Source organism: Podarcis bocagei, assembly GCF_964188305.1.
Source record: "Podarcis bocagei genome assembly, chromosome: 4".
Taxonomy (NCBI): Eukaryota; Metazoa; Chordata; class Lepidosauria; order Squamata; family Lacertidae; genus Podarcis; species Podarcis bocagei.
Window position 1 is genome coordinate 80,520,878 of NC_138128.1, and position 23,003 is coordinate 80,543,880.

Consider the following 23,003-nt stretch of genomic DNA (forward strand, 5'->3'; position numbering starts at 1 on the left):
CTGAGCTGGGGAAGGAGATTTTGAAGCAGATTTTTACGGCCAGTAATTTTGTGTCATGGTTCCCTCTGAGCATCCTCGATTCAGACCAGGAGTTGAAGGCACTTGAGGACAAGGATTCAGAAGGGGAGGAAGAGACTACGTGGCAAGGTGCAAAACTTGCTGAAACGACTTCATAGCTCTCGTGCAGTCTTTGAACCCTTGCTGCTATTCTCAGACTCCTGAACCTTGGCACTTGCTCTCAGACCGGATTTATTGTTGCAGCTCCTTTGCCTTGCAAGAACATCTTGACTATATCCTGCTCTTTTTCCAGCTGCTGAGTCCGTACATTTAGGCTGCTCTACTTAAAGTATCCTTCTTTACGTACAAGTAAACACACCCGTTATCTGGTTCTGGGCTGGAGCCAGGACTATGAGTGCAAGGGGTATGTCAAAACTTGCAAATACAAATTCCTCCTCTTAAACTTCTCCAAGCTAAACGCACAACCATTCTGCATAGGGCTTGGCTTCCAGATCTCCAACGTGCCCTCATTTAGTAACCCTCCAGTTTGTCAAGAGTCCTGCCCGTCAATGACTTGTGCACCCAACTCTGCCCACCCTTTTGTGGCTGTGCTCTCACCTGATTGGTTGTGGCTCGCTGCTCGCCTTGTGCTGCTGCCGTTATAATGAAGCACCTTCTGTAAGACTCCCAAGTTGCTCGTGGCCTGGTGAATATCGTTCTGCAGATCTTCCAGCAGGGCTTCGTGACTTTCTTGGGCTTCTGCGATATCTCCTGATCCCGACAACAAAGGGCAGGAACAAATGAAACCATTTACAACATACCTCAGCCTGAAACGTAGCATTACTTGGAGGAAAGCATTAGAAAACACTGCAGAACACTTTCACACAGCTAACAGCTGCCTGCTCCACTCTGCCCCCCACTCCACCCCCAGCCCTATAGACCCAGGAGAAATGTCATGGAGAACCATTACAATACCCATTGTTCAAGTACAGTGGTACCTCTGGTTGCGAACGGGATCCGTTCCGGAGCCACGTTTGCAACCTCAGCAGAATGTAACCCGCTTCTGTGCGTGCATGTGTGCGATTTGCCGCTTCTGCGCATGCATGTGATGTCATTTTGAGCGACTGCGCATGCGCGAGCGGCGAAACCCGGAAGCAACCCGTTCTGTTACTTCCGGGTCACCGCGGTACGTATCCTGAAAGAACGTAACCTGAACCTAACGTTAACAAGATGTATGACTGCAACTTAAGAGAGATTTGGGCCATTAGTTTCTCATCCATTTGCAAAGCTCTGTTAGGCTGCAACCCTATGCTTAATATTCAGGCAGCTATGCTTTGCTTGAATAGACCAACACCATACATTGCAAAAATATTCTATCCTATGAAGAAATGTCATGCAGACGGATAAATGGTTTAAGGGATGCATTATTCTAATGGTGAAACAATATATTGAATTAAAACGTACTCTGGCTGGAGAATTCTTCTTGTTCTTCCTCCCAGCTTTCCGGCTGATTGGTGGACACCGGAAGAAAATTAGGATCTGCAAATTAAATTTGCCAAGTCAGTGATTCTCTTTTTGCAGTTCAGCACTGTGAGGAAGATATTCTTTTCATTTAGGTAGAGTCTGGATTCATAAAGCATCCCTAACATTACTCTCTTGCTTCCAGACATGCTGGTGAATTAAAATTATAGCACCTAATATATAAATAGACATAATTACCATCAGCATAGTACTTTATGAGTATTCAGAGCACTTGACAATCATTCTGATAATCCTTACGACAGCCCTGTAAGCTAGGCCAATATTATCCCCATATTTCAGCAGTTAGGGCAGAATGAGACCAAAGCACATAGGCTAAGGTCAATGCAATAAAATAAAAATAGGAACTTTGCCAACTTCTCCAACCTCTTCCAATCTCATCCCCCTACTCTACCAGAAGACGACAAAAATGAAAAAAGATGTGTATCCAGGAAAAGTGTGTATGAAAATGCACATATTTTGTGGGGAAATCACATAAAAATACACATTATATTAGGGGTAACTGCTTGAAAACATGTATATTAGTCAACACTGCATAAAATGTGTTTATTAGGAGAAATTTGCACTAAATGCTGACAATTTTTATGATTTTTCTCAACACCACCACCACCAACAAAACTGAATTTGAGAAATGGGAAATGGGAAAAACCAAAATGGGCAATTCTAGCCTGGTAAAAAGGAGTCTGAGATGAGATATGATAGCCATCTTCAAATATCTAAAGGGCTGCCACATGGAACATGGAGCAAGCTTGCTTTCTCCTGCCCTGGAGGATAGGACTCGAACCAATGGCATTGAGTTACAAGAAAGGAGATTGTGACTAAACATTAGGAAGAACATTCTGGTGGTAAGAGCTGTTTGACAGTGGAACAGACTCCTTTGGGAAGTAGTAGACTCTCCTCCTTTGGAGGTCTTTAAGCAGAGGCTGGCTGGCCACCTGTCATGGATGATCTAGTTGAGATTCCTGCATTGCAGGGGGCTGGACTAGATAACCCTTGTGGTACCTTCCAATTTTTTTGATTCTATGCCCATCCCTTTCCTTCTCCCATCTGAACAAGACTCACTGCTGTTACCTTTGCAGTGTAGCAAGGAGCAGACTGCACTGCAGTGACACATTGCAAAGGGGGTGACCCAAGGGGCCTTGGGATAAAAAAGGTAAAAACCATCCAGGGATCCTTTACCTAAATCCAGTCAAAGGTGACTATGGGGTTGTGGCACTCATTTCGCTTTCAGCCCGAGGGAGCAGCGTTTGTCCACAGACAACTTTCCGGGTCATGTGGCCAGCATGACTAAACCGCTTCTGGCGCAATGGAACACCGTGATGGAAGCCAGAGCACATGGAAAGGCCATTTACCTTCCCGCCACAGTGGTACCTAATTGTCTACATGGACTAGTGTGCTTTTGAATTGCTAGGTTGGCAGGAGCTGGGGCAGAGCAATGGGAGCTCACCCTGTTGCAGGGATTTGAACCGCCGACCTTCTGATTGGCAGGCCCAAGAGGCTCAGCGGTTTAGACCACAGCGCCACCCGCATCCCAGGTCGACTGAACAAGCCTAGCGCATGCCCAGCACAAACTAGATGCATCCTATAAAGTGCCCCGGTATATTTTATGGGATATCCCTACAGCTGTGTCCAGCCTAAACATTTATTCACCTTAGGGCTTTGCTTACCGTGATGTTCACAGTTCTTGCCAAAGTAGCCCGGGCAGCACTTCCAATGCAAAATGTTCTTGACTTTTTGTTTAACCTGGTAAAGTGGCTTCAAAGCCGCTCTGTACCTAGAGGTAGGAAAGCAAACACTTGAGAGATAGCAGGCAAACAAAATTTCAGATGATGAAATTGGGTATACTGATACCCTGGCTTTATAATAGAGAAATATGCCAACTGTCACAGAGCGTACCAGTTGGTAAATCACCCGCAATTCAGAATTTAACGCTTTATTAGCAAAAACACAATCACTACTGACTTAACTGAGCGTCAGGCCTAATGAGCACTGCAATTCAGTCCCTGTCAGTCTTCTTCCATGTAAACAGTTGCTGAGACTGAAACACACTGCCTCCCCATAGCCATCTAAGTGCCTGCATGCAGTCTGTTGCTGCTCTGCCCATTTCAGCCCTCTTCTGGTTCTGGGAGGTGGGAGGAAGGGAGCTTGTCACAGCAGGAGGGGGAGACACCCATGACTCATCACTGCCTCTTGGTCTCCCCTCCTCCACCTCCCCTGCGTCAGCTTCTACCTGCGATTCTCAACTTCTCTCTGCCACAGTCTCTTCCCAGCTCACTAAGCCCTGTTGCTCCTCCAGCTTCCGACACCTCTTCCCAGTCTTCTCTTCTCCCTCTGACCCCTCCTCATTGTCCCTCAACTCATCCTCAGGCTCTGATCCTTCCTTTGGTAGTTCCCTAGCTGGTTCCTCCCGCCATTCCTCTGCATCCAACCAGTCCATAACACCAACCTAGCCTATGGTGGTGGTGGTGGGGGGGAACGTCCATGAGAAACCTGGTAGAAAATGCCTCATCCTCGTGGGAGCTGGCATGCAGCAAAGCATAGCTGTCAGGGGTTTAGGAGCAGAGGCACGGGCAAGGGAGGAAACAGAGAGCGAAGGGGAGGAGGCAGAGGAAAGGATGAGTGATGACGACTACCCGAGATCTCCCAGTCTTTCCAGTGAATCAGAGGATTCACAGAAAGGAGCACCAGTGGCCAGGGCAAGGGGGGAGTCTAGGGGGGCACCCCAGGAAGATAGAGCCAGAGGAGACTCAGGGGGGAGCAGCTGGAAATCGGGACCAGCGTCACCGCCAGGAAGCAGGGAAGAGGAAGGGAGCCAGGGGGGAAGCGCTGGCAGCTCACCACAGGAGGGAGGGCATGAGTCAGGAGTGGCCACACCTCCATCGGGGAGCGAAGAAACGGTTAAGAGGAAAGTGGAAGGTTGGGCGCGCGCGCCAAGTTCAAATGCAGAGGAAGGCGGCGCAGTAAGCAGCCCCGAAAGGGAACCAGGTCCTAAAGCCCGGCGCAAGGAGGCAGGAGGGTCCGGGTCAGCGTCAGAAGAATCCCGGAAGGAAGAAGCCCCGGGGGGTAGAGGGACCCAGAGGAGGACAGTCAGGCGGAAAAGGTGGAGCAAGGCTAGGATATTAAGTTGGTGCGCACGGGGCGGAGATTCAGACGGAGCTTCGCCGATCTAGCTACTAGACGTAGAGTTGCGGACAGCAGCGTGAGAATGGAAACTGTAATTCAATAAAGACTTTTACTTAATGACTGCTGGCTAGCGTGATCCTCTGTGAGCTAGGATCTTCAAGCAGCTCTGACAGTAAGCTCCGTCTCTCCATTGTGGGCATCTACAGCCTCGAGGAGGGGAGAGAAACAGGTGCCTACTAGCGAGCTCACGAACGGCAGACGACATGACGGCTGAGCAGCAGATAGAGGACCTCAGAAAAGCAGTGGCACAACTGAACGCCGAGGTTCTAGCATCCAGGAAGAGAGAGGAGGAGGCAGCTGCCGCCTGCAGGGATCTCCAGGTCAGGTTAGACGTGCTGGCAAAGCAGACACCCCGGCAGGAGGGAATTGGGTTGGCAAGACGGACAGGCGGGCTGCTCTCTCACTTCGATGGGAACCTGCAACAGTATCCCAACTTTAGAGCAGACGTACTGTGCGCACTGCAACTGCTGCATAAAGACTTTAGAGATGAACAAGAGAGAGTGGGGTTCATCATGTCCCATCTGCATGGGGATGCGAAAGCATGGTTGCGCAATTTATGGAGAGATAAGGATCCGGCGCTCCAGAATGCGGATGCCTTTATTAAAGCGATGGATGGGTGTTTTTTATCAAGTATTGACGTGGATCTTGCACGGAAGGAGGTGCATGGGCTGAGACAAGGAAGGGCCAGCGTCAGACAGTATCATGCCCGCTTTTTCGCCTTGGTCAGCGCCCTGGAATGGGACAGAGATTCGGCTCCTGTAAGAGACCTCTTTTGGGAGGGGCTGCACAACTCGATTAAAGATGAGATAGCCAGGGGGGAGAGACCCCGAACCACCCAGGAGGTCGTTCAGCGGGCACTGGCAGTGGGGGTGAGGCTGGAAGGACGTCCGTGGAGCAAGGACGAAGGGCGTGGAGGGCGCGAACCAGCCGGGGGCCCCTCCTTCCTTCCCAGAGAAGCAGCGCGGGCGCAATCCACGCCTCCGCCAGGAGGAGGAGCCGAACCTATGGAGGTTGGAGGTGCAAGGGCTCAGTCAGCAACCAGAGCCCTAGCACCGACAACAGTGAAAGCGAAGCCTCCTAGAGGGAACAGGAAGGGTTACGTCTGTGAGCAGCCAGGGCATATGGCGAAAGAGTGTCCCCAGAGGCCCCACAAGCTCACTGCAGCCTCAGCAATGGTGACTGCAGCAACGCAGCAAGGAGGAACACAGCAGGGAAACGACGATGTCTGGCTGGAGGAAGAGGCACTGGGGCCCAGCCAGACGTGTTATTGACGCAGTCCCCAGAGATTTTACAGCCAGTGAACCCCCTCCCGCCCAAACCAGTAGTGAGGCTCACAGCATCTCTCCAGCTGCCCAATGGAATCACCATGGACGTGCCAATCGCCATCGACTCAGGCAGCAATGCAGACTTTATAGGGCAGAACTTTGTCGACAGGCACGCTGTGCAGTTGCTGCCGGCCACACTGCCCCTGCAGGTTGTCACTGTGGATGGCAGGGAGCTGCTCGGGGGGCAAGTGGTGAAGCAGACGCCACCAATGGTGATGCGACTTGGGAATCACAGGGAAATCATCAGCTTCAACGTCACTCAACTATCTGACACGCCCATTGTATTGGGCATGAGTTGGCTGGACAAGCACAGCCCAACGATGGCTTGGTACCAGAGGCAGCTGGTCTTCGGCTCTTCCTTTTGTGCTGAACACTGCATCGTGCCCAGGCAGGAAGGAGAGGAAGAGGAGTCACAGCTGCTGCTAGGCACGCTGCAAGCGATTCCCCACAAGTACGCAGAATTTTTGGAAGTTTTCTGCGAGAAGGAGGCGGACAGGCTACCCCCTCACAGACCATATGACTGCAAAATTGACCTGCTGCCGGGGGCGGCGCTGCCTAAAGGGAAGCTGTATTCCATGTCGGAGGACGAGCTGCAGGACCTCAAAGACTTCATCGATCATAATTTGGAGCGCGGTTTCATCCGAGAGTCCAAGGCAGCGGGGGGCAGTCCTGTATTCTTTGTTAAGAAGCGAGACACGCCCCAAAAAAGACTCGTGGTGGATTACAGGATTTTGAACAGTGTGACCAAGCCGTCAGATTTCCCCATGCCCCGAATCGACGACCTCCTGGCGAAGGTGCGGAAGGGAAAAGTGTTCACCAAGTTGGACCTGCGGGGGGCGTACAACCTCATTCGCATGCGGGAGGGTGATGAGTGGAAGACAGCCATGTTCACGCCACTGGGTACCTACGAATACAGAGTTATGCCTTTTGGACTGCAAAATGGCTCCCACGTTTTTCAAGCATTTATGCATCACGTGTTGGCGGGACTTCTCTACAAGACGTGCGTCTGTTTCTTAGATGACATCCTGATCTTTTCGGAGTCGCAGCAGGAGCATGACAAGCACGTCAAGGAAGTGCTGAGCAGGCTAAAGCAACATAGGCTCTACGCCAAGCTGGAGAAGTGCCAATTTGACGTGCCGGAGGTGGATTTTCTGGGCTACAAGCTGTCTGACAAGGGGCTCGCCATGGACAGCGCCAAGGTTCGAGCAGTGTTGGATTGGAAGAGCCCGCGCAACCGGAAGGAGGTCCAACGGTTTGTCGGCTTTGCGAACTTCTATCGCAAGTTTATCAAGGGCTTCGCGATGCAGACGGCGGCCATCACTGACACGCTTAGCTCCAAGAAAAAGAAGTTCATCTGGACAGAGCAGGCGGAGCAGTCCTTTCAGGCACTCAAGCGTCTCTTCGCGTCGGAAGAGCAGCTGCTTCATGTCAACCCCAGCAAGCCGATGAGGGTGGAGACAGACGCTTCGGACAGAGCCGTGGGGGCGGTCCTGCTGCAGAAAGACCCGCAGGGGGTGTGGCGACCGGGAGCGTTTTACTCCAGGAAGCTCAGCAAGTCCGAGCAGAACTACACCATCTGGGACAGGGAGTTGCTGGCCATTCATGCAGCGTTCAAGGCGTGGAGGCACTTTCTGGTCGGCGCCAAGCACACGGTGCAGGTTTGCACGGACCACAAGAATCTAGAGCACTGGCGCACGGCACAGTTCCTGAACCAGAGGCAGATACGTTGGGCTGAGTTCTTTGCGAACTTCGACTTCCGAATAGAGTATGTCCCGGGGGACACCAACATCATGGCAGACGCTCTCTCCCGTAAGCCACAGTATCTGGAGGACGCAACACCAGCGGCCGCCATGCACATCTTCGCACCGACAGTGTGGGCGTGCGCCGCAGCGACCGTGGACCTAGAGGCGGTGCGGCGAGCGTTGCAGGGGGACTCCTTCGCACAAACAAAGATGGCAGAGGTGCAAAGGGGCAAAGCAGCGGCCGACGGTTTCCAGCTAAGAGATGGATTGCTCATCCGTAAAGGGGCCATCTACGTGCCGGGAGACGACCTTCGAGCCAAGGTGCTGCAGCAGCTGCACGACGCGCCCACGGCCGGGCACTTTGGCAAGGAGAAGACGGTGGAATTAGTAGCCAGGGATTTCTGGTGGCCTGGAATGAGAGGGGAGGTCGCAGACTACGTGGCGAGGTGTGACACCTGCCAGAGGGCCAAGCCAGTGCACAAACCGCCGGCCGGACTGTTGGAGCCGCTGCAAACTCCGATCGAACCTTGGGAAAGGGTGGCTCTGGACTTTGTCACGGATCTGCCCAGCTCAAGGGGCAAGACGGCAGTGCTGGTGGTGGTGGACCTGTTCTCCAAGATGGCGCATTTCATTCCGTGTGCTAAGGTGGCCACGGCGGAGCAAACCGCCAAACTGTTCATAGACCACGTGTTCAAGGTTCACGGTCTGCCACGGTCTATTCTGTCCGACCGCGGGCGGCAGTTCATCTCGAACTTCTGGCAGAAGCTGATGGGCTTCCTGAACGTCAAGATCAACCTGGCGTCGGCGAGACACCCGCAGACCAACGGGCAAGCGGAGCGGGTCAATGCCATCATGCAGCAGTACCTGAGATGTTATGCAAATCAACAGCCTGCGACGTGGGTGGATTACCTGCCGCTTGCAGAGTTCGCCTACAACAACACGAAGCACGTATCCACGGGGGTCACGCCGTTCTTCGCCAACAACGGGAGGCACCCCAGAACCTTCCCGGGACTGGAAAGAATGGGGGAAGGGGAGCCGCAGACAGCAGATGCATTCGCGTCGGAGCTGCAGGAAGTCCACGATCAGCTGAGGCGCCACCTGGAGCTGGCCAAACACGCATACAAGGTACAAGCGGACAGGCACAGAAGGGTTGGCGAAGAGCTCCACGTGGGAGACTGGGTCTGGTTAGCAGCCCACGCAGTGCCGGCCAGGTCGTTGGCCAAGAAGAAACTAGGGCATAAACAACTGGGGCCCTACCAAGTCGAAGAGCAGGTCAACCCGGTAGCTTTCAGACTGGCACTTCCGGAGGGTTCCAGAATGCATCCGGTATTCCACAGATCGGTGCTCACTCCCTACAAGGCACCGCACAGGTTCCAGGAACCCGGAACGGCGCCGAGTCCGGCCAAAGACAGAACAGGGCACGCGGGAGCGGCACAGAAGGAGCGCATCAACGACGTCACGGAGATTTTGGACTCCAGATGGGGGGAAGAGGGGGTAGAATACTTTCTCGCCAGGGAGGGCACCCCGGCCAGTGCGAACAGCTGGGTGCCGGGCTACGCTTTAGACGAACCTCTGCTCAAAGACGAGTTTCATGCCCTCTTCCCACATAGACCTATGCCAGCAGACTTTTTCGACGACTGGCTTTTCACGCCCACGCTTTCGGCCAGCACGTTCCGGGGGTTCGACTCGGACGAGGAACCAACACGAGACGTCCGTTCCCCGGAGGGGTCACCCTCGGGATCTGTCTCAGAACCCTCGTATTGGTGGGACGATAGGCCAGAGGAGCAGTTCCGCAGAAAGTGGCTGGACTGCTCAGGACGAGCAACGCCGCCAGGAGGAAGTGAGGGAGAGACGGACATGGACATTTTCGGGGACGACCCTGGTTTCGAGCACGGCGGCACAGAGATGGAAGCGGAGGTCACCGTCGTCAACGAGAGCAGGGGGGAAGACCCGGAAGAGTTCCGATGGAGGCCTGCCACGGGAAGCGACCGATATCCGACGTTCGTCCCTTTGCAACAGCAGCCCCCAGCTCCAGCACCGGAAGGAGGGGAAGGGGGACTGGGGGGCTTCGAGGGGGGGATGGATGTCAGGGGTTTAGGAGCAGAGGCACGGGCAAGGGAGGAAACAGAGAGCGAAGGGGAGGAGGCAGAGGAAAGGATGAGTGATGACGACTACCCGAGATCTCCCAGTCTTTCCAGTGAATCAGAGGATTCACAGAAAGGAGCACCAGTGGCCAGGGCAAGGGGGGAGTCTAGGGGGGCACCCCAGGAAGATAGAGCCAGAGGAGACTCAGGGGGGAGCAGCTGGAAATCGGGACCAGCGTCACCGCCAGGAAGCAGGGAAGAGGAAGGGAGCCAGGGGGGAAGCGCTGGCAGCTCACCACAGGAGGGAGGGCATGAGTCAGGAGTGGCCACACCTCCATCGGGGAGCGAAGAAACGGTTAAGAGGAAAGTGGAAGGTTGGGCGCGCGCGCCAAGTTCAAATGCAGAGGAAGGCGGCGCAGTAAGCAGCCCCGAAAGGGAACCAGGTCCTAAAGCCCGGCGCAAGGAGGCAGGAGGGTCCGGGTCAGCGTCAGAAGAATCCCGGAAGGAAGAAGCCCCGGGGGGTAGAGGGACCCAGAGGAGGACAGTCAGGCGGAAAAGGTGGAGCAAGGCTAGGATATTAAGTTGGTGCGCACGGGGCGGAGATTCAGACGGAGCTTCGCCGATCTAGCTACTAGACGTAGAGTTGCGGACAGCAGCGTGAGAATGGAAACTGTAATTCAATAAAGACTTTTACTTAATGACTGCTGGCTAGCGTGATCCTCTGTGAGCTAGGATCTTCAAGCAGCTCTGACAATAGCATTCAGGAATGCACGCAAGAGGAGAGGTCCCACTTCTGATCTCTTTCCATTCTTCTTTCTGGATAACTTGAACGATCTCTTTATGACTCATAGTGTTGGGATATTTTTCTAGGAGCAACCTAGCAGCCTCTGCACATAAAGAGGGAAGTGCAAGAGGCTTCGGCTAAGAATCACATCCAACTTGCAACCTGCTCTTTCTCTGCCCTCTAGCCATCTCTGGAAACAAATAACCTGGGCACTATAGCAATGTGAGGGGAACAGGGGTTCCAGGATATTCATAGTGCAGGCAAGGCCTTAAAGTTCTCACGAAACCCCATTAAAGAGGCTGTCACCCTTACATGATCTTCTGGCAATCTGGAGTCCCATTTGGACATGGTTGCTGAGACTTAATTACGTATTTCTCTGTCTTGCAAACAGCAATATACGTGACCAGGCGGGACTGCGGAAACGAGCACCAGTTCCTAGGGGAGAAGAGGGAAATGCAGGCAGGAATTGTGAGAACAGCTACCATTGGTCTCTATATCAGGCAAACATAAGTTTTTACTGAAGATTGTATTGTGCAACAAACAAAGGAAGTCATACCTCATGTTACATTTGCTTCAGGTTGTGCATTTTCAGGTTGCATCCCACGGTGACCCGGAAGTACTGGAAAGGGTTACTTCCGGGATTCGCCGCTCGCGCATGTGCAGACACTCAAAATGACGTCATGCACATGCGCAAAAGCGCTGAATCGTGACCTGCAGACACGGGTTGCATTCTTTTCAGGTTGTGAACAGGCCTCCAGAACAGATCCCATCCGCAACCAGAGGTACCAGTGTACATATAGCATCTTCACTTTCGATTCATAGAGTCTCGTTCACAATTTGTTTACATTTGGTATGAGGCACTGTTGTCATAGGCATTATATAATTGGGGGGGGGAGAGAAGGAGGAGGGGGAGAGTGATGGGGGATATTGATCTTTCATTCTATTGCGTAGTGCTTGTGCAGGGTTTGTGTGTCAGTATCACAGGGTTGGTCCTATATATATAGGCATTGCGAGAGATTGGAGGGTCCGTTCGGCATGGCTGGGTGCCTCTGGTTGGTTGCCGGTGTGGTTTGCTTGAATGTGGAGTGAGGGGAGATTGTTGAGTCAGATTAACCATACTGAGTCATATGCTGGGGTGGGGGAGTAGGTCATTGTGTTGCTGTGCTATATTCTTAATAAAGGCAAGCCACACCGGGCTGAAGGCATCCTCATTTGCTTGTCCCTTTGCTAGTTTAAATGTGTTGGTTATATTTTCTAATAGGTCGGTTTCTCCTACATTTTGGTACCAGTGGTCCACATTCCCTCCTCTATGTGCCTTTCATGAGTGCACAGCAGGCAGAATTTCACAGGGGGAGCTTTTCCAATCAGTGCATCATGCTGCTAATGAAATGCTTCCTCTGTTGGTTTCTGTGTTGTGGCAAAAAATCCTCTCTTCAAAGGCACTGTTAAAGTCACAAAACTCCTGTCCTGGTTTGCTTCTGGTTACCCTGCGCCAGGGTGGTGTAGTGGTTAAGAGCGGTAGACTCGTAATCTGGTGAACTGGGTTCGCCTCCCCGCTCCTCCACATGCAGCTGCTGGGTGACCTTGGGCTAGTCACACTTCTTGAAGTCTCTCAGCCTCACTCACCTCAAAGTATTTGTTGTGAGGGAGGAAGGGAAAGGAGAATGCTAGCAGCTTTGAGACTCCTTAGGGTAGTGATAAAGCGGGATATCAAATCCAAACTCCTCCTCTCCTCTTCTATTCACAGGTCAGCCTTTCAAAACCTGGTGCCCTTCAGATGTTCTGGACTCCAACTCCCATCAGCCCCAGCCAGCATGGTTTAATGGTCAGGAATGATGGGAGTTGTAGTTCAATAACATCTGGAGGTGGTGAAGACTGTGCTGTGACCTGGTCCCAAAGCTCACCTTCTTGAAACTAACAGTTGGCAGACAGTTGGCCTTTTTGCAAACATGGAAAAGGCTGCCCTTTGCCTGTGCAATGTTGCAAAATGCTGTTTGCTGAGGGGCCTCCCATCTTGTTGCACATAGAACTGTGCTGGCACGCAGGTTGCGAATGAGCTCTCTTGAGAAACAACACTGTGCTGATATAAATATCCCTCTCTCTCCCAAGAAGTAGGCAGGCCAGCAGACAACAACACAAAATGTAACGTTTCCACACAATGCCACCAGCGCCATGCAGGCAATTCAGAAAGGTCAGGAGACCTTTCCACTCGGCTGCTGTAGTCAGATTTGCATTGAAACTGGGCGGCTTTCTGTCGGCGTGGAGAGAGCTCGCACATACGAAAGAATGGCTGGACTTAGCTGCAGTTTTATATCTTCCAGTGGGAGCTGATCTCTGATAATCGCCATACATGGGAAAGTTTTTGCTTTAAGGCAGAGTGGCAGAAACAATGGGAAAGTGCGTAAAGCAGGAGAAAGGAGGCTGAGGTCACTTCTTGCAGGAGCGGGAACTTAGCAACCAGTACACTGAGGCAGGAAACCAAGGAAAGCAAGCCCTGAAAACAAGGGTCGCAATCCAGCCAAAAGTTAAGCACATTTAAAAGTACTTTCCTCCCAAAAAACCCAGAGTCCTTTCTTTTGGGGATAATTCAGACTGAAATTCCCAGGTGTCAGAAAAGGTTATTTATGGATGTTACAACTGCAGCCCATGTTTTGTTAGCCCCAAAGTGGAAAGCGGGTGAGGTCCCAACTAAAGAAGAATGGCAACTTAGGTTGACAGAATATGCACAACTTGCAGACTTAACACATAGAATAAGAGAACAAGAAGAACATACGTTTAGAGAAAATTGGAAAACGTTTATTGAATATTTGGGAAATAATTGTGCACAGCTGAAAACGCTGGCAGCATTAAGGTAAGTTCAACAGTGTAAATAAGTTTTGATGGATGCAATAATGGAATACCGAATGGTATAGTTTTTGAAAAATATGCAGGGATTTATGATATGCAAAATGAACCACTGAAAGAGAAGAAGGGAAGTCACTGGTATCTTAAGGATGGAAAATGAGTATTTTAAACTGTAAAACAGAAAATTTAATAAATTACACACACACACACACACACACACACACAGAGAGAGAGAGAGAGAGAGAGAGAGAGAGAGAGAGAGAGAATGAGGTCGGTGGTGACACAGGAAAGGGTCTTCTTTGTGGTGGCACTTTGGTTGTGGACTGTGCTCCCCAGAAAGGTTTGCCTGGCACCTGCATTATTTTATCCATTGTTTTATTATTACCAGTAGTTATTAAATGTGTGCAGTGCTGTTCATCAGTAGATCTCAGGGCAGTTCACATTATAAAAACACAAGGTAAAAACGCAAAACACATAATGAAAGCAAGAATAATAGCAAAGCAAAACAATGCCCCACCCCCCAAACATAAAAGGACATAGGATGTTTGTCAGCCCAAAGCCTGGTTGAAGAAGAATGTTTTAGCCTGGCACCTGAAAGTGTAAAATGAAGGCGTCAGGCAAACCTCCATTTATTCACAGATTTATATGAATCCTGATTTATCCTACAGTCATAGGGCAGTATACAGAAGCAAAAGAAGTACATACTTAAGGAAAATTATACCAAATTGATTTTAAGACCTTATAAAACAACAGTACATCAAGGGAAAACTTATAACATTGATCCAAACCCTCCAGGTTTGAATAAACAAACACAGTTGTATATAACAAAAAGTAAGATTATATGTATTGGGGAAATTTTTTGGGGGGGAACACACAGGGTGAGTAATATGGAAATAAAAAAAATGGGAGTATGAGGGAAGTCCAGGGGAGGAGGGGAAAATCCTGGCTCCGCTTCCAAAGGCTTGGTGGAAGAAGTACCGTACATATTTTCCTTTTGTCTAAAATAATGAATTGGGCCAGGAGAGTTTCATAGACATGGAGCCACCACAGCAAAGGCCCTTTCCCAGGGACTCACACCTCATATCTCATCCAACACGTGGACCATTATGAGGTGTTTGCTGATCTAGGGAGATGGGGAGGTAGATAGGGGAGAAGATGCTCTCTCAAGTTCTTGAGTTTGAGGTTTTCTATGGCTTTAAATGCATGTGAGATACAGGACTGGCCGTGAACTCCGTTTTGTCCTTTGCCTCAGGCAGCAACATTCGTTTGGCTGGCCCTAGGGGTGATGGTTTCATGGGGTTTCTCTACTATGAAAGTGTAGTTGGATGAGATCACCCATTTTATGACACCGTCTCCTAATGGGAAACGTTCTCATTAGACCAAAGTCCAAAGGCGCCAATTCAGAAGCATTACGGGAAGCCAAGGTCACAAGATGGCAGGCTGAAAATGGATTTTTGATCCTCTGAGATGTGTCCAAGACTTTCCCTGCACTAGATTAATGCAATGATAAAATGTTTTCTCTCTTCTGAAAGCATCTTTTGTTCCTACTTAATTCACATTATGGCCACCGCAACAGAAGAGGTACAGCCAACTCAGAAAGTGGTTTGCATTTTGGTTTCGTCTTTACGCAAAGGGATCGTCCGCTGTAGTAACTGCAGCTTAGATTTCAGATTTCCCTTACATTAGCTACCCTGTGCAGGCAAGTCCAAAGCCATTGTCTAGAATAATTGAACAACTCCATGTTTCCTTCTAAATCACTGTCATCAGAGCTTGTTCTTTCTATGACTTGGCTGAAACCATCCCTTCAGGAATCACACTAATCAATGATGCCCCTTTGCCAAATCAACATAAATCTCAAAGGGCCAAATAATCTTAGCTTTGGAAGGCAGTTGTGAAGACGAAGAAGAGGAAGAGGAAGAGGAAGAGGAAGAAGAAGAAGAAGAAGAAGAAGAAGAAGAAGAAGAAGAAGAAGGTCTTCAGTTGAATCATAGAATCATAGAATCATAGAATCATAGAATCCTAGAGTTGGAAGAGACCACAAGGGCCATCGAGTCCAACCCCCTGCCAAGCAGGAAACACCATCAGAGCACTCCTGACATATGGTTGTCAAGCCTCTGCTTAAAGACCTCCAAAGTAGGAGACTCCACCACACTCCTTGGCAGCAAATTCCACTGTCGAACAGCTCTTACTGTCAGGAAGTTCTTCCTAATGTTTAGGTGGAATCTTCTTTCTTGTAGTTTGGATCCATTGCTCCGTGTCCGCTTCTCTGGAGCAGCAGAAAACAACCTTTCTCCCTCCTCTATGTGACATCCTTTTATATATTTGAACATGGCTATCATATCACCCCTTAACCTCCTCTTCTCCAGGCTAAACATGCCCAGCTCCCTTAGCCGTTCCTCATAAGGCATCGTTTCCAGGCCTTTGACCATTTTGGTTGCCCTCCTCTGGACACGTTCCAGTTTGTCAGTGTCCTTCTTGAACTGTGGTGCCCAGAACTGGACACAGTACTCCAGGTGAGGTCTGACCAGAGCAGAATACAGTGGCACTATTACTTCCCTTGATCTAGATGCTATACTCCTATTGATGCAGCCCAGAATTGCATTGGCTTTTTTAGCTGCTGCGTCACACTGTTGGCTCATGTCAAGTTTGTGGTCAACCAAGACTCCTAGATCCTTTTCACATGTACTGCTCTCAAGCCAGGTGTCCCCCATCTTGTATTTGTGCCTCTCATTTTTTTTGCCCAAGTGCAATACTTTACATTTCTCCCTGTTAAAATTCATCTTGTTTGTTTTGGCCCAGTTTTCTAATCTGTCAAGGTTGTTTTGAAGTGTGATCCTGTCCGCTGGGGTGTTAGCCACCCCTCCCAGTTTGGTGTCATCTGCAAATTTGATCAGGATGCCCTTGAGTCCATCATCCAAGTCGTTGATAAAGATGTTGAATAAGACCGGGCCCAAGACAGAACCCTGTGGCACCCCACTAGTCACTCTTCTCCAGGATGAAGAGGAACCATTGATGAGCACTCTTTGGGTTCGGTCAGTCATCCAGTTACAAATCCACTGAGTGGTAGCATAGTCAAGACCACATTTTACCAGTTTCTTTACAAGAATATCATGGGGCACCTTGTCAAATGCCTTGCTGAAATCAAGGTAAGCTACATCCACTGCGTTCCCTTCATCTACCAGGCTTGTAATTCTGTCAAAAAACGAGATCAGGTTAGTCTGACATGACTTATTTTTCAGAAATCCATGCTGACTATTGGTGATCACAGCATTCCTTTCTAGGTGCGCACAGACTGTTTGCTTAATGATCTGCTCCAGTTGTTTAAATATGTTTTCGTCCATAACACAGGGGCTACTTCTGGAGACAAACTGCTACCAGCATATACCAGTAACACTTTGGCAGATCCTGTAGACAATCTGCTACCAAGCCAAGTACAAGGTTTCAGAACAAACATATAAGGACCAGGTTGCTTGAGAGGCCACCTTATCCCTTACATATGTTCTGCAGGAGAATTTCTCCTCAATGTCCCCCAAATTTCCACAGCAACTCAGAGTTGGGCTTTTAGTGTGGCTGCCCCTGTTTCATGCAATGTTATACCTGCTGATACCCCATGGAATGGCAGCAGTTTGGCTTTTCTTGTCAAGTTCTCCCTTGTCTGTCTCCAGGTGGAGATGATTTCAGCCTACTCCAGGAGGAAGAAACCCCACGGCCTATAAACTGGATCAGGCCCACAGAGCTATTTCAAGTGGCCCACCATTCCCTGAACCCATTGATATTTTTCTAGAAAGAGGTGCCAGAACTCACCATGAACACCGCCCTTGTTCTCTTATAATGGCGAAGCCCACCGAGAGGTGCAGGAACTGAGTTCTGGTGAGTTCCAGCTGAAAAAAGCCTTGCCTGAATTCCCGCCCCCCTCACCCAATCACAGCATTGGGCCTTATTCTGACTTGTAGTCATTCCCAGCTGAAGTTCAAGGGACTCAATGCCAGATGGGTTTTCTTCCTCTAAGTGTTGCAATATTTTTTAAAAATAACAACAACAGACAGATAGATTACATAGATCACAGTGTCTGTGATTTCCCCCCCCCTACCTGAGACAGGGGGTTGGGGTTTGTTTGGTTTGGGGTTTTTTTTAGCACTTTTGGTGCAAACTTGACACTTTGAAAAAGGGGCCTGATTAGAACTACAAATGTTTTCCGGTACAACCAAGCAAAGCAAACAAGCAATTAAGCCTGAGCATTGTTCTGGCTTCCCTAGAAGGAGAGCAGTGGGGATTTTCGCACTGCTTTTATCTGCTTCCAGCACTTAGGAGAGTTCCTGCCGCCCCCATTTATCACCCAAACACGACAGTCGGAAATGAGAAGCTGCTTATATTAAAGATCTGGCCAGCCTATCGAAAGCAGGGGAGCCTGTGTGCAAGTGTGTGATAACAACACCGCACCTGAAATAAATCTTGCTTCATGGCTTCTGACTTCCCTCCTCAGTCACAAGCACCAGGCCATGGTCACACCAAGGTCCATTTCCTATGAGGTAACTTTATTGGAGACCTGTAGCCATTCCTAGCCTAGCTCTGCAGTTATGCAATTTTCAATATTCAAATCGAGCCCAAGGATATGTAGGCCAACAAACAGAAAACTAAAAAACCCACTGTCAAAACCCCTATGAAAAGGTAAAGGACCCCTGACAGTTACGGTATGTCCAGTCACAGACAACTCTGGGGTTGTGGCACTCATCTCGCTCTATAGGCCGAGGGAGCTGGCGTTTGTCCGCAGACAGCTTCTGGGTCATGTGGCCAGCATGACTAAGCCACTTCTGGCAAACCAGAGCAGAGCATGGAAACGCCGTTTACCTTCCCACCGGAGTGGTACCTATTTATCTACTTGCACTTTTTGGCATGCTTTCGAACTGCTAAGTTGGCAGGAGCTGGGAACGAGCAACGGGAGGTCACCCCGTTGTGGGATTCGAACCACCGACCTTCCGATCAGCAAGCCCAAGAGGCTCAGTGGTTTAGACCACAGCGCCACTTGTGTCCCTCAAAACCCCCATAGCATTGTAATATTCCACCCCCCTGCCAAGGAATTTGTCTGAACTGGGGGAGAGAAGAGAGAAAATGAAAACACATTTGTTCATGTTCTCTCTGGCCTATTGCAGCTGCAGTAGGGGACAGGCTACCAACCTGCCAATGCTAGTTTATAAAGTGGCATCATCAGCTATAAAAATTCAGACTCAGCGCCAACTCCCCAGCTGTTTATCTCCCCTCCCCCAAGCAGGTGGGATATGCCAGTACCGAATAATCATCAGGGCTCATCAACCAGTGGCGTAGCGTGGGGGGTGCAGGGGGGCCGGCCGCACTCGGCGCAACATATGGGGGTTAGGGTTAGGGGGCGCAAATCCACGGGTTAGGGGGAGCAAATTACTTGCCTTGCCCCGGGTGCTGACAACCCACGCTACGCCACTGTCATCAACTTGGGAAGGTAGCCTGTCTAGGAGAAGGAAAACTCTGGTCCTAAACCTCCTCTGGCTTGGAGGACATCTTCAGGAGAAGAAAAGGCTGAGGAGTAAACCCTGCACAAACCCAGAATGGATTCCCTAAAACGGTTGGATGGTGCCTGGTACATCTCTTTCCAGCAACTCCTGCAGCCAAGCTGGTGCCAAACGTATTGCTCTGCTTTTCGTTGGACCACACCACAGAGGCCAAGAGTGAAGTCGTGTCATCTGGGCAGCCCAGGATCTCCATCCATACTGCCCAAATTTTCACCCTGGAGAGGTCACTTCGGTGCTACTTGACTTCACCCCCAGAGCTGTCTCTCCTGAGGCAGATGGATGCCAACAAGTAATTGTCAGCTATTCAAAGCCATTAAGCGCACATATTCACAATTACATCCCATCATTCCCCATTGTTGAAGCACCTGGGTAGACTGTAAACAAAAGCTTAGAGATGGTTTTCTCTTGACACCACACCATTTCTCAGAATGCTACCACCCCCAGCACAGCCCCTTCTGCGGCTCTAAGGAACAGGCAAAATTTCTTCTAGATTTGATTCTCAGGTTAATACACCAATTTTCACTGCCCAATTCCAGCCTCTGCCTGCTAGTCCCTCTTTCTATTGATGACAAGAGTCGGGCCAAATAAGGTAACAGAGTGAAAGTATGTCAGGATTGCATATTCCGGAAACCACAATGGTCCAGTGACAAAATGCATTGTCTTTCAGGAAGTATGCAGCTTCCACAACTGAAAAATGTATCATCTGGATAAGACCCAAGATACAAATAATGAATGACACCAGAATTCATCAGAATGCACCATCGTAAGACACAGTTCCAGCGTTTTGCTGTTTTGAGCAAGAGCCAACTTCCAGAGATGGGGAACTGGTGGCCTGTCAGATGCTGCTGAACTGCAGCTCCCATCATTCCTGACAATTGGCCACACTGTGATAGTGCTGCATCTAGGAACACCCCCAGACTCCGCACCAGTTCCTTCAGGAAGTGTGGCCCCATTCAAGAGAGGCAATTTCATGACCTCCCAGACCTGCAACCCTCTCACCCACGGAGATGCCACCTCACCAGGATCCAGGCTCAGTTTATTAGTTCCCACCCAGCCCACCACTGTGTCTAGACACTCGTCTGGGGCCTGCACAGCCATTTCTGATTTAGAGAAAAGGGGGGGGGGGGAGTTCCAAAATTTCCTGATCTTAGAACTTGTATCCGGTCACATCACCAAACTTCCTTTCCATATCTTCTTTGTAACTAGACAAAGACATTACAAAATACCGGAAAATGTATTGAAATAGCAGATTCTCCTCCTCCAGACATACATTGAACCAACCACCTGTTGTGAGACATGAGCCGACAGTATAACATTGTATATGACCTTGTGTGGGAAAACATCCAAAGGCCGGGATAGATTTATATATAGCTGGCGGATGTCTCCCTCTGGCAACTGAAATGGTTTCCTCTCACGCCTACACTTGAGGCCTTTTCAGACACGGTGCGTTTCCAACATGGAAAGCCCTTTCAACTTGAGGGAATGCATGCGTACCTTTTATTTTTATTTATTTAGAGAATTTATATACCGCCTCCCACTTCTGTGACAAATTATCAAGGCAGTTTACATACATAATCAATGAAATCCAATTAGTAGAACTAAATTGGAACAGCGAGGAGGGGCAGGGAAATACAAAATCAATCCCAGAACAGAAAAGATGGTAATCACAGAAGCAAGTTCATTACAGAACACAGGGCTTGTTTCCCCCCACAATTCAGTGCTAATTCCAAGAGCAGCGCTTAATTTCTCTCCATAGAAGTGAAGGATGGCCATTCTCTATCGCCCTCAAAGACACCACTGTCTGGTGGTCCCAGTTTTTAGAGTGGCACAAGAAGCCCTCTCTTTCCTACTGAACTGGAAACTGTTGCCCTCCAGATATTGCTAGATGATAGTTCCCGCCATGAACTGGCAGCACAACAGAGGAAGAAGAGGATGCCAGCAAGTTGTGTATCCAGGACTGGGCCACACCGGGGCAAGCTGATGATGGGGAAGGAGAGGTTCATGTAGGAAGTACTCACAGGGTGACAGATGATGACGAGGGGATGGGGGTCAGTGCACAGGAACCAGAGCAGCAGGACCCATCACCAGAGCCAGAGGGGCCCATCTCCATTAACACGGCAGACTCTGAGGCATTGGGAGCAGCGGCACTCTAGGAGGCTGAGGCAGGCCAGGGCCCACAGCCCAGCTCCCTAGCTGGCCAGGTAGGGCGTGCTAGCTCTGGACTATGATTCCTCATCTGGAGTAGGCTTGGAACAGGTGAGGACCACATGCCTTGTCAATCCCAGATGCTGCAATCAGCATTCAAAGTATAAAAGGGCAACAGAGCTGAGGTGCTGTGTCTGTTCAACTGCTCCAGGATCTCTGTGGGACTGTGCTTTCTTTGGACATGTGGACTGACCCTGGTCTGGGGACTTGACATACTGACTTGCCATCAGGTCAGGCCAGAGGTTCGGGACAACTCCCATCATCCTTGACCTTGGTCCATGGTGGCTGGGGCTCATGGGAGTTGGAGTCCAATGTTTACAGCCAGTTTTCCCAGTGCAGACGTTAAGCTATCCAGTCTGTAGTTTTCCAGATCCCCTCTCAAATCCCTTTTCAAAAACTAATGTCCACTTTCTAGTCATCAGATGCAGAAGCCAATTTTAGGGAGAAGTCATGTGGTTTCGCTTTTGAGTTTTTTTAAGAACTCTTGGGTACACACCACTTGGACCCAGTGATTTGTTCATTTTTAGTTTGTGAGTAAGGTCTAGAAATTTTGTCTCTTTTCACTGTTTCCAACCAGTTCAATAATGCTTACATGTCCCACCAGGTAAGATTAAGTCCAGTGTTAAACTCATAGAACTGTAGAGCTGGAAGAGACAATGAGGGTTATCTAGCCCAGGGCTGCCTCCCTTCTGATTGGTTCCATGACCAATTGTTCCAGGGCACAGTACTTAGGAGTGTATATAAATGTTACCAGAGGTAACCAGAACAGGCATGTAGCCAGTTTCTGTGAGGGTTACATAAATCACTCATTACTATGACATTTCCCCCTTTGGCTGCCTTCTCGATTTCAGTCTTCAATCCAAGAATGCCCTGGGCATTTCTGATTAGGGAGTGTGTGTGCACCGGCATGTGCAAGGAAACTTGTCATAAAACAATTAGGAACAGCTCAAACCATGTGTCACACGTCACCAAGTATTTGGCCTCAACAAACAATTGCACCTTCAGGGTTGAGTCTGCGCTAGTTTCACTGGGTCCTGGCATCTCTTTAAAAAGTGGCTTCTCTGTTGTAGTTGTGGATGGGTTGAAGGAAGAAGCTGAGTCCTTACAGTTGAGGTTAACTGATTCTGATCTCCCCACAAGGAATCTGCCCTGCAGTTCTCAGGTGTCAGCCACTCCAGGTGCATTAAGAAGGGAGTGTCTCAAATGCTCCGTCAGGGTAACTTACGGTAGATGTCAACGCAGCTAACTGCCCTGTTCATCATGCCGTGAAGATAAACAAAGATCAGCAGCCAATATGATTCACAACTCATCACATGCATGAACAAGCAAAATGTCATCAAAATAATTCTGGTTTGCAGCACCAACACAACCACAGCATGTAACATACGTTACATCATCAGAGGAAACGAAAGTCAGGTTGGTGCTGCAGTTCTTGAGGAAGGGGCTTTGGTCAGCAGTAGAGTACATGCTTTGCACACAGACTTCTGCATTTCATCCCTCAGCTTCTCTGGTAAAAATATATCAGGTAGTAGGACCAGAAATATCTACCTGGTGCCTTGGAGGCTTAGATCTACTCTGCCATTTGGAATAGCTCAGTGGGATGAAACAATAGGTAGCTTTATATTGTTATGGATTTCCAACTGGATTTCTTTTAAGTCCTGAGGCACCCCTGGCAAGCCAACTTGAAAAAAACATTGTGTGTATCATTCGTTGGAGTTTGGTAAATATACTGCAGCTGTGTGCAGAAAGTAGTCTGG

General features: G+C 49.6%; 1 protein-coding gene across 1 annotated transcript in view; it reads right to left on the reverse strand.

Moving 5' to 3' along the window:
- The window catches only part of MMRN2 (multimerin 2), a 32,011-nt gene that overhangs the window by 6,214 nt on the left and 2,794 nt on the right, over window positions 1-23,003 (reverse strand). Inside the window, exons 2-5 of the mRNA XM_081192054.1 lie at window positions 10,967-11,089; window positions 3,204-3,310; window positions 1,462-1,536; window positions 616-768 (exon numbers count right to left, since the gene is read on the reverse strand). Of these exons, the coding sequence (XP_081048180.1) occupies window positions 616-768; window positions 1,462-1,536; window positions 3,204-3,310; window positions 10,967-11,089 (458 nt within the window). The remainder of the gene's footprint in view (window positions 1-615; window positions 769-1,461; window positions 1,537-3,203; window positions 3,311-10,966; window positions 11,090-23,003) is intronic.